This window comes from Dendrobates tinctorius, unplaced genomic scaffold, assembly GCF_039654945.1.
Source record: "Dendrobates tinctorius isolate UK_male_01 unplaced genomic scaffold, ASM3965494v1 ptg000022l, whole genome shotgun sequence".
Lineage (NCBI taxonomy): Eukaryota > Metazoa > Chordata > Amphibia > Anura > Dendrobatidae > Dendrobates > Dendrobates tinctorius.
This window is the reverse complement of record NW_027361690.1, coordinates 85,531,358-85,547,458: the sequence shown is the minus strand read 5'-3', so window position 1 is coordinate 85,547,458 and position 16,101 is coordinate 85,531,358. Positions and strand designations below refer to the sequence as shown.

General features: G+C 45.1%; 1 protein-coding gene across 4 annotated transcripts in view; it reads left to right on the top strand.

The window, feature by feature from the left end:
• Positions 1 to 15,214, top strand: part of SPG21 (SPG21 abhydrolase domain containing, maspardin) — an 80,300-nt gene extending 65,086 nt beyond the window's left edge. For all 4 annotated transcript variants that reach the window (XM_073568845.1, XM_073568846.1, XM_073568842.1 and 1 more), the window contains exons 7-9: positions 5,739 to 5,846; positions 11,193 to 11,333; positions 13,862 to 15,214. In XM_073568845.1, the coding sequence (XP_073424946.1) occupies positions 5,739 to 5,846; positions 11,193 to 11,333; positions 13,862 to 13,996 (384 nt within the window). In that variant the 3' untranslated portion in view covers positions 13,997 to 15,214. The remainder of the gene's footprint in view (positions 1 to 5,738; positions 5,847 to 11,192; positions 11,334 to 13,861) is intronic.
• Positions 15,215 to 16,101: the final 887 nt, after the last annotated feature.

Here is a 16,101-nt window from a genome sequence, read left to right as displayed (position 1 = left end):
TGATTTTACAAGAGACACATTTTAAAGTTGGACATATTCCTAATATTCATGATCGATATTACACAACCTGGTTCCATAGTGCTAACCCGAATTCACGATCCCGAGGGGTGTCTATAGCGCTCCATAAATCCCTCCAGCATACCATATTGGACACGCCTGGTCGATGCGGAGGGCAGATACGTGATTTTGAAAATTCAGATTTTTTTCAACCACATATACACATATACTATAGCGGGTTGGTACGCCCCCGGCCGGGACCAAATACGAGCTGCTAGATCTTTCTTGAAGATCGTGGCTGAGTTTGCTGAAGGGGTGGTTATACTGGGAGGTGACTTTAACATGACTCTTAACCCGACTCTAGACTCCATGGCAGCAAAGTCTTATCTCTTCGTCAGCTGTCCTCTTTGAAAAGGGACCTCCAACATTTACGGCTCACTGACGTCTGGAGACTCTATAATCCCAATGAGAAAAACTATACGTTCTTTTCCACACCACATAACTCATTAGGCAGGATAGATTTCTTTCTCCTTAGTCATTGCGCACTGGCCTGGAACCCGAGACCTTCTATCGGGAGTTTTCTGTGGTCAGATCATGCTCCAGTTTTTCTGGACATTAGTCCTCCTGACTCAGTGATATGACAGGGGACATGGAGATTGAACGATAATCTTTTAAAAGATAATACTTGTGTGGCCGACATTAAGTCTACCATAGCAGAGTTTCTACAAGACCACGCACATGATACTACTACCATGCCTATTAAATGGGAAGCCCTTAAATGCATCCTTAGAGGGGTTCTCATTAAACATGGATCTCGTTTGAAACAAAAAGTAAAGAAGTTATAGACTTGACGGAAAAAATATTGACGTTAGAGATGAAGCATAAGACGAATAAGGAGGCGGAAACGTTGACTGACCTGATTAAATGCAGAGACGATCTGAAGTACCTACTAAATGAAAAATATCGACACCACAGAAACCGCTTTAAAGTATATTATACAGTCACGCTAACAAATGTGGATTTCTGTTGGCTAGATTTTTACACCCACGTAATCAGACCACATACATTTTTTCTCTCCAGCAGAACGGGGGCCAAACAACATCAAACCCGACAGAAATTTTGGACATAGTGCAGCGTTATTATCATACATTATATAACATCAATGGAGATTGTCCCCCTCAATCACCCTTAGATCCTCAACCACACATAGAATCTTATACGTGACACTGCCCTTCCTACATTGGCCACAGATTTGGCAACTCCATTAGACTCGGACTTTACGACCGAAGAGATTGATGAAGCCATCCAAAATGCCCCGGCTGGTAAAAGCCCGGGACCGGATGGGTTTTTCCCTCATTTTTATAAGATGTTTCGAGAACAACTTATCCCCATTATGACATGGGTGTTTAACTCCATCACAGTTGAGTCTCCGTTCGTTCCACAATCTCTGGAGGCTTTTATTACAGTAATACCGAAGCCAGGGAAGGACCCTAAAATAGTAACAAACTACCGCCCAATATCTCTCATTAATGTTGATGCAAAAATCCTAGCAAACCGACTAGCTCCTCTCTTGCCCTCAGTAATACATTCAGACCAGGTGGGGTTCGTGCGGGGAAGAGAGGCGAGAGACGGCATAGGTAAGACCCTCATCTTGACTGCATATGCTAAATCAAAGTGTAAGCCGTTGGTTGTGCTGTCGATGGATGCGGAGAAGGCCTTTGACCGTGTACACTGGGGCTTCATGTTCTTGGCCCTACGACAGATGGGCCTGGGAAATTGCTTTTTGCATAGGGTTGCAGCCTTATACTCTGGCCCTTCGGCAAGGGTTAAGGTTAACGGAGCAATGTCGGACTCTATATCCATTGGGAACGGGACCAGGCAGGGGTGCCCTTTGTCGCCCCTTTTATATGCGATAGTTATGGAACATTTGGCGGTGGCGATCAGGAAGGACCCCAGTGTGCACGGTCTATGGGTAGACCGTGTTCATTATAAGGTCTCTCTTTATGCGGATGACCTCCTACTGTATATATCCCAGCCACATATTACCCTCCCTTCGTTAATGGAAGAGTTCCAAAAATATGGAGCAGTCAGTAATTTTAAAATTAACTTTCAGAAAACTGAAGCCCTTAACCTATCCCTAGGACAGACAGAACTCACAAGAATTATGGGAAATTTTCCCTTTCGGTGGAAAACCGGGGCCATTCAATATTTGGGCGTTAAATCCCTACTGACACGAATGACCTATATAAACTAAACTATGTGCCCCTGTTGGAGTCGACTCTGAAACGGTTGAGGGAATACGGACGGAAGAGCATCTCGTGGTTTGGCAGGATTAATTCATTTAAAATGGATATTCTTCCCAAGTTCTTATACCTGTTCCAGGCGGTTTCCGATTGCACCGCCGAAGACATTCTTCCAGACCATTAGATCTGCGTTAATCCGATTTATCTGGCAGACATCTAAACCTCGTCTCAAATACTCTATTTTAACCGCCCCGAAGCCCAGAGGTGGTGCGGGCCTTCCCGACCTGGAACTCTATCATAGATCTTCCCTACTTGCACATTTGTTTGACTGGCAATTCGGCCACCGTTCTAAACAATGGGTTCAATTGGAACAGACATCTTTTGGTGTCCCATTACGCCATCTTCCATGGATCCGACGCACTGAACTGGTTGCAAACGATTTTAAGGGACCAACAGGTTTCTTGACTCGAGAAGTTTTACAGATTTGGAATCGTGTTAAACATAAAAAGAAATTGATTAGCACTCTGAATCCGTTGTCGCCAATATTTGGTAACCCGGATTTTCCTCCAGGATGTCACAGAGACCAATATTTAGGTTGGCATAGGAGTTTCTGACTTACGACTGGGACAGGTTCTGGTGGATGGAAATTTTCCGACATGGGATGCTTTACGGGAAAAGTTTCCCAATAGGACACTCTCCTGGATGGAGTATAATCAGTTGAGATCGTTTATACGGGGACGTTCGGTCGACCGTACTTCTCGCCCCCCCACGACATGGTTGGAAGCTTTATTACAACTGCAGGACCCTCCCTCTCATCTGATTTATCTTTTATATAAGGAACTTCATTCAGGAGACTCGGACGTGGCTCCAAGTTACGTCCGTGCATGGGAGGATGAGATGGGTTGTAAATTTTCAGCGGAAGACCTTGACAAAGCATTTCTCTTTACACATAAAATGTCTCCGGCCGGGGGCGCACAGGAGAAAAATTTTAAGATACTGACCAGGTGGTATCTGTCCCCCGTTAGATTGAAGTCCATCTTCCCGACGGTAGATGATACATGCTGGCGCTGTGCAGTGGAGAGAGGCACGCTATTCCACATATGGTGGCAATGCCCTGCTGTACGACCCTTCTGGGAAGGGGTGTTTCGGGCCTACCAAAAGATCTCTGGAAACTATGTCCCTCCCTCCCCACAAATTGCCATCCTATCAATTCTCCCGGGTTCCATATCCACCCAAAAGAAGAGCCTTTTCCGGTTTTGTATTACTGCGGCACGGATGGTGATCCCACGCCACTGGCGTACGACGACACTGCCAACTATGGCAGAATGGTTATCAGAATTTACAGACATTTTTCGTATGGAGGAGTTGATAACTCCTGTTTGATCCAAATATGGCAGCCTTGGATCGTGTTCAAGGAAACTCCTGAACTACTTCGATTGGTCGAAGACTCTTCTTAGGGGCCGGCTCGGAGATCTGAAGCCCGTTTCCTTTTCCCCTCTCCCCTTTTTTTTCCCCACCCTCCTCCCTTTTCTCTTTTCTTTCTATTCTTCCTGTGAGTCCTCTTACTCTTTCTAATTTCTTTCTCTTTTTGTTATTTGAAATACACCTCCACAGGTTACGTGCAAATCGTTGTTGAACATGCTCGTAATTATTATTTTCCATATTTAACCATTGATGTTAACGAGCGGGAGGGCATGCAGGGGGGAACGTTATCTCTTCGGGCGGTTATAGGTGAGCAAGTATTGTATGAAAAATGCTCATATGGTTGTATTTGTCGGTCTGTGGTGGTGGTCTCCTGTTGTTCTCTCGCTTTAAGTAGGCCTGATGAATATGCGGTGACTTTAGTTCACCTGTGATATTGCGAGCCTTTGGGCCGGAAGACATCTCGCCTTTCTAGGAGAGCGATTATTCTGTAATCTAGTACGGCTTGGTGTATAATCTTGTGTCTTATGTCTTGTATGTAATATGTCAAATTTTTCTCAATAAAATAGATTCAACATAAAATCAGGCCTCGCGCTTAGCTCGCTCAAGGGCAAAATTTCGGCCTTGTCAGTGCTTTTCCGACGCAAAATTGCCACCAAACTTCAGGTCAAGACGTTCATTCAGAGAAGTTTCCCATGTGGCGCCTCCTTATAGAAGGCCATTGGAATCATGGGCCCTTAACCTGGTTCTCGGGGCCTTGCTGGAGGCTCCTTTCGAACTGCCGCAGGACGTGTCACTGTCCGTCCTCTCTTGGAAGGTGGTCTTTCTAGTGGCAATTACGTCAATCAGACGAGTTTTGGAATTGGCAGCTCTGTCCTACCGCTCTCCGTTCCTGAATTTTTCATCAGGAAAAGTAGTTCTCAGGACGTCCCCGTCCTTCCTGCCCAAGGTGGTCTCCTCTTCCATCTCAACGAGGGAATTGTTTTGCCTTTCCTTTTGTCCGGCGCCAGTCCATCGCATTGAAAAGGCTCTCCACACCCTGGATGTGGTTAGGGAGCTGAGATGGTGCATCTCGCGGACGGCTCCCTGCCACAAGTCAGATCCCCTGTTCATGCTTCCAGAGGGACATAGGAAGGGTCTAGCCGTATCAAAGCAACGCTAGCCAGGTGGATTCCCCTGGCGATTCAGTAGTCCTACTGTATCAGGAACACGCCTGTCCCAGTGGGGATTAAGGCGCACCTGGTCAGTGGGCGCCTCTTCGGCCATTCGGCACCAAGCCTCGGCAGAACAGGTCTGCAAGGCTGCGACTTGGTCCAGTCTGCATACTTTTACAAAACATTACCAAATTCATTCTCAGGCCTGTCCGCAAGGTTGCGACTTGATCTAGCCTGCATACCTTTACAAACATTGCCTAATTTATTCTCAGGCCTCTGCGGATGTAGCCTGCAATCGGCAGTACCTCAACTGTTTACTTAGTGGTACATGGGGTATTAGCAGATGTATGCTCCCCACCCAGGGACTGCTTTAGGACGTCCCACTGTGTGTCCCCCAATGAGGCGTAGGAGAAAGTGATTTTTGTGTACTCACCGTAAAAATCCTTTTCTCCGAGCCAATCATTGGGGGACACAGCAACCACCCTGTTTAGTCTATTGGCTCACTGTAGCATTCTTAGGCTTTGACTTAGTTATGGTTAATATTGACTGTTTATGCTTCTACTGCTTTTTTTCATCGAACTGGAGAAATCTCAGCCATCGAGAGGAAGTATACTGCAGGGGAGGAGCTAACTGTTTTTTCTGGTTTACTTAGTGTCCTCCTAGTGGCCAGCAGCATAACACCCACTGTCTGTGTCCCCCAATGATTGGCTTGGAGAAAAGGATTTTACGGTGAGTAGACAAAAATCCCTATATTTTCCACCTGATCGTATCTTATTCCAGTAGGATCATTATTGGACACAACCCAAATCTTGAGGCCTATGTAGATATTTCTTGATGAACAGGCTGATGGTGTACAAAGCACAGTTGTGTTTTTCTAGTCAATGGCTTCTGAATAATAATCAATTCCTTTCTTGTTTCCTAGCTGGAGAGTCTCAACCAAAGTGAGCTTGCATCTCGTCTCACCTTAAATTGCCAGAACTCGTATGTGGAGCCACACAAAATCCGAGACATCGCAGTCACCATAATGGATGTGAGTGCTCCATGTCATCAGCAAAGTGCAGCTTCCTACATCTTCTGTTTATCATGTGTACTACTTTTTTGAGGATTATTTAAAAAAAAAAGCTTTATTTTTCTTAGATGGAAACATGGAGAAGCCCAAACTTTACAGTGTAATGCAATGAGCAGTGCCAGGCTGAGCGTTGCAATCCCTTGAGCCTTCTTTGAGTACTAATTAGATATAATGCCTCACATGAGCTGGCAGCATAATCTTTTTGCATGACTAGTAATCACACACACACATCAAATACATTTCTCTAGTGCCCCTTTCCAGGCATTTTTGATTTTCAGCTGTAAGTATTGGGGAAATCACAGCCCAGCTATCATTTTACCAGAGAAGTTTAAGATTCTGTGGGCATCGAAGTGGTCTGGTCCGATGCGTGTCGCAATTCCTGGTCCGACGCCTCCCATCTTCTTGTGATCGCTGCCCTCCTGCTTGCTTCACAGGCTCCCCGGCATCGCACTCCTGTGCAGGCGTACTCATCTGCCCTGTTGAGGGCAGAGCAAAGTACTGCAGTGCGCAAGCGCTGGGCCTCTCTGACCTTTTACGGCGCCTGCGCAATGCAGTACTTTGCTCTGCCCTCAACATTGCAGATAAGTATGCCTGCGCAGGAGCGCGATGCCAGGACTATGAAGCAAGGAAGAGGGCGGCGATCATAAGAAGATACTAGGCGCTGGACCCGGACTTGCAACACCCATCGGTCTGGAACGCCCAGCAGGTGAGTATAATAAAGGTAATTTTTCTTATCTTTCAGGTCGGATCGGGGGCTTATCTACAGCATTATACAGCTCTGGAAAAAATTGAGACCACTTTCAAATGTTCAGTTTGTCTGATTTTTCTCTTTATAGGCATATTTTTGAGTAAAATCTAATCTATAAACTTCTGACATGTCTCCGAATTTCCAAGCAATAAATTTTGTGTTTTTTTTTTTTTTTCTGACAAAGAAAAATGGTCAAAATTAAAAAAAAAACAAAAAAAACCCAGTGCTTTCAGACCTCAAATAATGCTAAGAAAACAAGTTCATAATCATTTAGAAACAACAATACTAATGTTTTAAGTCAGGAAGAGTTCAGGGAATAACCATGATTTTTAATCACAGCTTTCATGCGTCTTGGCATGCTTTCCACCAGTCTTTCACACTGCTTCTGGCGCAAAAATGTAAGCAGTTCTTTGTTTGATGGCTTGTGGCTATCCATCATCCTCTTGATTATATTCCAGAGGTTTTCAATGGGGTTCAAGTCTGAAGAATGGGCTGGCCATGACAGGGTTTTGATGTGGTGGTCTCTTAATTTTTGCCAGAGCTGTAGATAAGCCCTGAAAGGCGGTGGCCATATGTTACATCGGCCAAAGCTGCTGACAGGTTCGTATTAAATTGGTGGTCCCACAATTGCTATTCAACATGGCTCTCCAAGATAAATAAGTGTGTGACTTCTGGGGGACCCACTGCTAATGTTAGAGGCTGCAGTGTCCAATTATTAGGGTATGTGTCCACGTTCCAGATTGTAAGCACTTTGAACACAGCGAATACCCCAGCTCCGCCCAAAGCGCTGCCCCCTTTTTTATGCGCGGTGATTCCGCATGTGTTCATTGAACTTATGTGGAATCACCGCATCCTATACAAAGAATGGTGCTATTTATCTTGTGGAGACTGAGCGTCTCCGCAAGATAAATAGACATGCTGCGGTCTATAAAGACGTGCTGCATGTGCGTATATGTGGGTCTGTCACCTGCTTGTTTGAACACATAGTGGAGGTGGGATTTCATAAAATCCCCCTCCACTATGCTGTATCATCTGTACGATGCAGCTGTACACAATGTCCAATCCGCAGCAAATACGCCACTTGGAAACATACCCTAAGGGTATGTGCACACGCTGCGGATTCTGCTGCGGATCTGCAGTGGTTTTGGCCCTGCGGATCCGCAGCAGTTTCTGCTGCGGTGTACAGTACCATTAAAATCAATGAAAAACAAAAAACGCTGTGCACATGCTGCGGATTTGTTGCGCTTTCTAATCCGCAGCATGTCAATACTTTGTGCAGATTCCGCAGTGGTTTTACACCTGGTCCATGATCAGGTGTCAAACCGCAGGCTAATCCGCAGATAAACCGCAGGTCTTTTGACCTGCGGATTTACCTGCGGATTTTACAGACTGCAGCAGATAAAGTGGAACCTGGACTAATACCATGGACATTCAATGCTTCTCCGTATAAAAGCTATCAAAAACCTTTCATATTCTGTAAATAGGGAGTGGAGTATGTTATATTTGTTGGATCCCCTCCCCCCCTTTTTTAGTGTCCTTCTGTATTTTATTAGATTGTGCCCCAGCTGTTGCCATACTTGTGTCATCACAAACGCTGTTTTTATAGCTCTTGAACATGCTTAATCCCTTAACAACCGTCGAGACGCCTTTTAAAGACGGTAGTTAAGGGTACTTAAACCACAGCGCCGTTAATTAACGGCACTGTGGAAAAAGTAAATGGCGCCCCCCAGAGTCAGAATTTCTCCGGGGTCTTAGCTGCCGAGGGTAGCCGAGACCCCAGAGAACATGATTCGGGTCGGTATTTACCGACCCCGATGTTACGATCGCCGTTATTAGCCGTATTACGGCGACCCCCAACGAAAAACGAGATTTCACATTTAATATCTCTCTCCTCTGATGTGATTGCACATCAGAGGGGAGAGAAAGAGTCCCCGGGTCCCATGATCTGTCCCCTGTCCTCCTGCAGTTCCCGGCGTTTTCTTCCTGTAAAGAAAATGGCGGGTGCATGCGCAGTGCGCCCGCCGAGATCTGCCGGCCTGCACCCGGCAGATTTCATTCATTCATTCCAGGTACATTTTGATCACTGTGATAGACCCTATCACAGTGATCAAAATAAAAAAAAAATAGTAAACAAACCCCCCTTTTATCACCCCCTTAGATAGGGAAAAATAATAAAATAAAACCTATATATTTCCTTTAGGGTTACAATTGGGCTAAAGTGAGTTGGGCTAAAGTTGGGATTAGGGTCGGGAGTAGGGTTAGGGTCGGGGTTATGGTTAGAGTATGTTTCCGCGTAGGTTGTAAGGATTTGCTGCAGCCGCAGCGTCCAGATGTTACAGCATAGTGTAGAGGATTTTATGAAATCCCATCTCCACTATGCATGCAGGGACGTGGGTGTCACACCCAAAATTATGGACTTGCGGCGCGTCTTTCTAGACCTCAGCATGTCTATTTATCTTGCGGAGACGGATAAATAACCCAGTCTATGGATATGTGGTAATTCCGCATGTGTTCAATGAACACATGCGGAATCACCGCGCGTACAAAAGCCGGCAGCGCTTTGGGCGGAGCCGGGTATCCGCTGCGTTCAAATCCCTGCCAGCACCCAGCGTGGAAACATACCCTTAGGGTTAGGGGTGTGTTGGGGTTAGGGTTGGAGTTAGAATTGAGGGGTTTCCACTCTTTAGGCACATCAAGGGGTCTCCAAACGCAACATGGCGCCACCATTAATTCCTCTGTGCACCCAAACAGAGGTTTCCCTCACATATGGGGCATCAGCGTACTCAGGGCAAATTGCACAACAACTTTGGGGGTCTAATTTCTCCTGTTATACTTTGGGAAAATAAAAAATTGGGGGCTAAAAAATCATTTTTGTGGAAAATTATTTTTATTTTCACGGCTCTGCATTAAAAACCTCTGTGAAGCAGTTTCCAAAATGGGGTCATTTGTGGGGAGTTTCTACTGTTTAGGCACATCAGGGGCTGTCCAAATGGAACATGATGCCCGCAGACCATTCCATCAAAGTCTGCATTTCGAAAGTCACTACTTCCCTTTCGAGCCCCGACGTGTGCCCAAACAGTGGTCCCCCTCCCCCCACATATGGGGTACCAGCGTACTCAGGAGAAATTGGACCCCAAGACTTGTTTTCCCATTTGTCCTGTTACCCTTGTGAAAATAAAAACTTGAAATACTTGGGAGTTCAAAGTTCTCACAACACATCTAGATAAGTTCCTCGGTGGGGTCTAGTTTCCAAAATGGGGTCACTTGTGGGGGGTTTCTACTGTTTAGGCACATCAGGGGCTCTGCAAATGCAACATGGCGCTCGCACTCCATTCCATCAAAGTCGGCATTCCAAAACGGTGCTCCTTCCCTTCCGAGCTCTGCCGTGCACCCAAACATAGGTTTACCCCCACATAAGGGGTATCCGCGTACTCGGGACAAATTGCACAACAACTTTTGGGGTCCAGTTCCTCTTGCTACCCTTGGTAAAATAAAAAATTGGGGATGAAAAGATCATTTTGTGAAGAAAAAAAAAAAAAAAATACGATTTACGTAATAAACTTCTGTGAAGCACTTGGGGGTTCAAAGTGCTCACCACACATCTAGATAAGTTCCTTAGGGGGTCTAGTTTCCAAAATGGTGTCACTTGTGGGGGTTTCCACTGTTGAGGCACATCAGGGGCTTTCCAAACGCGACATAGCATCCAATCTCAATTCCAGCCAATTCTGCATTGAAAAAGTCAAACTGCACTCCTTCCCTTCCAAGCTCTGCCGTGCACCTAAACATTGGTTTACACCCACATAATGGGAATCTGCGTATTCAGGAGAAATTGCCAACAAATTTTGTGGTTCATTTTCTCTTTTAACACTTGTGAAAATAAAAACAATTGGTCCTGAAGTAAAATTTTATTTTTTTTTTTTTACAAAAAAGTTAAATGTTAATTTCTTCCTTCCACATTGCTTCAGTTCCTGTGAAGCATGTAAAGGGTTAATTAACTTCTTGAATGTGGTTTTGAGCACCTTGAGGGGTACAGTTTTTAGATTGGCACACTTTTGGGTATTTTCTGTCATGTACACCCCCTCAAAGTGACTTTAAATGTGATGTAGTCCCTAAAAAAAAAAATGGTGTTGTAAAAATGAGAAATCGCTGGTCAACTTTTAACCCTTAACGTCCTAGCAAAAAAAAAAAATGTTTCCAAAATTGTGCTTATGTAAAGTAGACATGTGGGAAATGTTATTTATTAAGTAATTTGTCTGACATATCGCTCTGATTTAACGGCATAAAAATTTAAAGTTTGAAAATTGCAAAGTTTTAAAAATGTTCGCCATATTTCCGTTTTTTTCATAAATAAACACAAGTCATATCGTAGAAAATTTACCACTAGCATGAAGTACAATATGTCACAAAAAAAACAGTCTCGGAATCCATTAAAGTGTTTTAGAGTTATAGCCTCATAAAGTGACAGTGGTCAGAATTGTAAAAATTAGCCTGGTCATTAAGCTGCAAAATGGTTGTCACTAAGGGGTTAATAAGTACAGTATTGTTCTTCTCTTATGTAGGTATTCGATCAGAGCGCTCTCTCAACAGATGCCAAAGAAGAGATGTACAAGCTGTACCCTAATGCCCGGAGGGCCCATCTGAAAACTGGGGGGAACTTTCCATATTTGTGCCGGAGTGCGGAAGTCAACCTCTATGTACAAGTAAGCGACAGTCTACAGTGTGCTCTGTTATACTAGTAACTGCTAAAGTCCATCTAGTTCTTCCACAATGTTGATCCAGATGAATGGGAAAATCCAAGGGACGGAGTATAATTTGTTCGTTTTTTAAGAAAAAAAAAGCCTCCTGCCTATAAATTTGCAAAAGCATAAATCCCTGGATCAAGGAAACCTCTCTAATATTTTAACCATACCTTGTAAAATTACCGTATTTTTTGGATTATAAGACTCACTTTTGTTCCCCCAAATTTTTTGGGAAAGTGGGGGGTGCGTCTTGTAATCCGAATGCTGTAGAGGAGGGGGGCGGCTCCGGAGTGGTGTCAGGGGGCTGGGGTGGGCAGGCTGCAGAGACAGTTGGTGGTCATGTGCTCCCGCTCACTAGGCTCATGTAATATTCCCCCCCACTGTCCATCACCTCGGTGCTGAAGCAGCGCCGAGTTGGTAGACGGGAGTGGTGCATGTTATATGTGCCTGCACTCTTTCAAACCCCCCCCCCCCCCCCCACATCACTATATTCACCTTCCGATGAAGGCTACAGCAAACCCCCCCCGTGGCTCTTCCTGTGTCTGTGCTGACCTACTCCTCCTGCGAGGGCACGCGGCAGGAGCTGCTCATTCAGGCAGTTCATCGTAGCTTCAGGACCTTCCATGTTGTGACCAATAGGACCTGGGGTCACGTGACTCCCAGTTTGCACTGCGAGTCACGTGACCACAGGTCCTATTGGTCACGTGACGGAAGGTCCTGTAGCTACAATGAAGTGCCTGAATGAGCAGCAGCTGCGCGTGCCCTCGCAGGAGGAGGATGTTGGCACAGACACAGGAAAAGACGCGAGGGAAGCTGGGAGCAGGAGCCATCATATCAGAAGGTGAGTTAACTGCTTATTATTTTATCATGTGCTTGCCAGCAAGGGGCAAATATAGGGAGGGGGGCCATGTGTAACAGCAGGGGGGAATATAGGGACAGGGGGGGCCATGTGTGCTAGCAGGGGGGAGTATAGGGACAGGGGGGCCGTGTGCATGCCAGCAGGGGGGGACTATAGGGACGGGAGCCATGTGTGACAGCAGGGGGGAATATAGGGACAGGGGGGGGTCATGTGTAACAGCAGGGGGGAATATAGGGATGGGGGGGCCATGTGTGCTAGCAGGGGGAGTATAGGGACGGGGGCCGTGTGCATGCCAGCAGGGGGGAGTATAGGGACGGGAGCCATATGTGCCAGCAGGGGGGAATATAGGGACGGGGGGGACAATGTGTGCCAGCAGGGGGGGATATAGGAACGGAAGGCCGTGTGAATGCCAGCAGGGGGGAATATAGGGACGCGGGGCCCATGTGCATACCAGCAGGGAGGCATATAGAGAGAGGGGGGGGCCATGTGAGTGCCAGCAGGGGGGCATATATGGAGAGAGGGGCCATGTGAGTGCCAGCAGGAGGGCATATATGGAGAGAGGGGCCCTGTGCGTGCCAGCAGGTGGGCATATATGGAGAGAGGGGCCATGTGAGTGCCAGCAGGAGGGCATATAGTAACCGGGGGGGGTCATATCCAGGATGGGATGGGGGGCTATGTGCCAGCACAACGGGGCAATGTGCCAGGCTGGGGGTTATATAGATACCAGGATGAGGGACATATACTGTATATGATTTGAAAGACGGACACTGGCATTATAAGACACACCTCCATTCAACATGTAAAAATTATTTTTTTTTTTTTTTATTTTCTTCACCAAATTTGGGGTTGCGTCTTATAATCAGGTGCGTCTTTATAAAGCAAAAAATACGGTACATTGTAAGATGTTGTCCAGCCCTCATTTTATTACCCCTTCAATTAATAAAGTACGACAACCTCCAATGGCAGAGGATCCTGGTCTCACTACCCTTTCTGTAAAGAATGAGGACGCAGTGTCAATGCAAGGGTCTAGTTGCAACTTTCATCGTTGTTTTCTGACCTTGAAGGAGCCGAATCCCCACATACTCTTCCAGCATCTGTTCCAGTCCTCTATCCCATACTCAGAAGCGCATGGTCTGCCGAGCGTTGCTGTGCTCCTCTACAAGAGAAGCCACTGCCAGACATCTCCTATGGTGGCTTATCACTTGGAGAACAAAAGGATCAGCAGCTTGAAATCAAACATGGCGGATCCTTATATCCTCTGACATCCATTTTTCTCTGGACGTGTTCAGGGTCGCTCTGTTCAGCTGTATTGAGCAAGGCTGAGTTCTTCTAGTCGGAATTTGGCCAGAAGAGAGAGTGTGTGTGTGTGTGTGTGTGTGTGTGTGTGTGTGTGTGTGTATATATATATATATATATATATTGTATATCTCCTTATACTTACAATATCATGATCGCCAATTTTGGATGATCCTAACTGCATCTGGTAAGGATTCAGAAGTCTGCAGTCACATAGGGTGATGTCAGACTTTTAGCAAAGGACCGGGCAACCCATTTTAAGTCGTTAACAGAAAAGTCAGCTATTCATGATTTGTAACTTTGACTTCATAGTTTTCTTGTTCTTCTTTCCCAGATTCACCTACGTCAGTTCCATGGCACCAGATATGCAGCAATAGACCCGGCTATGATGAGTGCAGAGGAGTTGGAGGTACAGAAAGGAAACCTGCAGCCAAGTGAAGATCCTCAGGAGACTGAACCTTCAACTTAAGACAAAAAACAGTACTCATGTTCTGTCTGCCAGGCTGCATTTACTAAAACGTATTTCAAGAGGATGTAAGGAGGAGTCCTTGCACCTCAGCCACTTTTAGGAGTTCTGAAATCTCTAGGGTGGTATGCATTAGAAACCTATCTGCTCGGAAAGACTGTTGTTGAACCAGATGATTCAAGACACTTCCAGTTTCAAGATGGACATCTGTTCTGGACAAGGCTGAGTTACTTTTTCTCTTCTGCAAAGAGAATACCTGGTTTTGGTCCTCTAAAATGAGGAATGGATCCTCGAACTGATGTGTAACCAATACCAAGCGGCATCTTGGTAATTCTGACTGTTAGACTAATTAAATATATCTAGTCCTCCACAATTCAGAATTTTTTTCCCCTTTTTTTATCCAGGACACTTTGTGCTGAGATTTTGGACCAATTCCAGTGATGTTAAGCCTCATTAGGTGCTTACATTGGAACATGTCATAATTATAAAAATGGCTGCCGTGGATGTCCTGTTCTTTTTAAATGTTCAGTATTGTCTTTCATCTTGTAGTTGATGTTAAAAAAAAACAAAACATGATTTATTAAAGAGTATCTCCAATTTGAGGGCTCTATATAATAGGGAGACTTTGATTTCACTTGCTGGGCATCATGCAGTCATTTTGATAAAATCACTTATCTGCTGCAGCTCTGCTAGTCTTCTCAATGGCGAGCAGTGTATTAGTTGCCCACACAATTGACAACTTTCTGCAAACAGTGCATCGTTGGGTGCGGGGATATGAGAAGTTCATCTCGGAAAGAACTAGTAGAGGTACGGTAGATAAAGCAGGGATATTATCAGAACTACAGCAAGGAGCCCAGTAAGTAACAAACAATCCGCATACAAATCATTACAGTATATTGAAATCCAATCAAGGGCAAACAATTGTAATGTCTCTATTCATCCCTACAGCCGATCTTCAGGACAAGTGGCGTCCATACAGGTCCAGTGCCTTATTTCTGCTCCTAGATTGTCTACTCTTTGTACTCCTATTTCAGTTGTATATAGTTTAGCTGTATATTTCATGTGATGACTCTGTGTTTTGTAATATGGATTTTCTTTCTTCTGTACATTTTCTTTTGATATTTAAAGTGCCAATGACCTTACATCTGACTGGAGAGACTTCAGCGGAGGATACAATGCCCAGCTTTCCATAGACTGTGTGTGAATAAAGCAGTAATAGTATTATGTGTTTTACAGTATGTTAATCCTGACTCATCCTTTCTGAGGCTCACATTTTCCTCTTATCTCCAGAGCCTTATTTTAGGTGACCCACACTTATTGCCATCTGTTAGGCTGGTCTCATGTTAGTGTACACAGCGTAGGACTGCGTACTTCTTTCCTTATGATCTGCATGCGTCTCGCGTACCTATATTTAACATTGTGTACGCAGGGACATGCGTTGTATGCGGATGCGTCCCCGTGCGTTGTTTTGACGTGCCCGCCGAATGCAACATGTCCCTCCCTGTGAGCAGGAAGAGAAACTGCCGCTCTGACACGGAGTAGGTGAATCTCTGGCAGGAGCGGTCAGTGACTGGCGTGGGTACAACAGACACATAGTTGCCTCTGTTAGCAACTACGTTACTTTGCTTTTAAAGTACCAGAAATCCCCTTTAACTCTAACATCTCACCTGAGCACCCTAGGCAAACTTGAGTAAGAAGCACTTGCGCTCATCACTAATATTCATTGCAAGAAAAATTGAAGTTGCATATTTCAATATTGGTCAGTTTACGCCGTGGGAAAAAAAAAGTGGGCATGAGATTTCTTCAAATCCCATACACATTGCTGAAACTGTAATACGTGTCGGTTCTGGCGCACAATAATATGCAGCGTCAAGAACTCATCGTGGGAACTTGGCCTTAAACGTGAAATGGTACCTCTCCCCTAATGAAATGTTACCATGCTCTTAAGTAGCTGATACCAGGGTTTGGTAGTACTGGGATGTTTTTATTAAATATGGATGCACAATCTTTTAGTGTCATACAGTACAAGAAAAGGCGGCGATAAAACATGAATGGATTAATGCAGAAGTCCTATATTAATATATATAATATATATCATTCTGTCATCG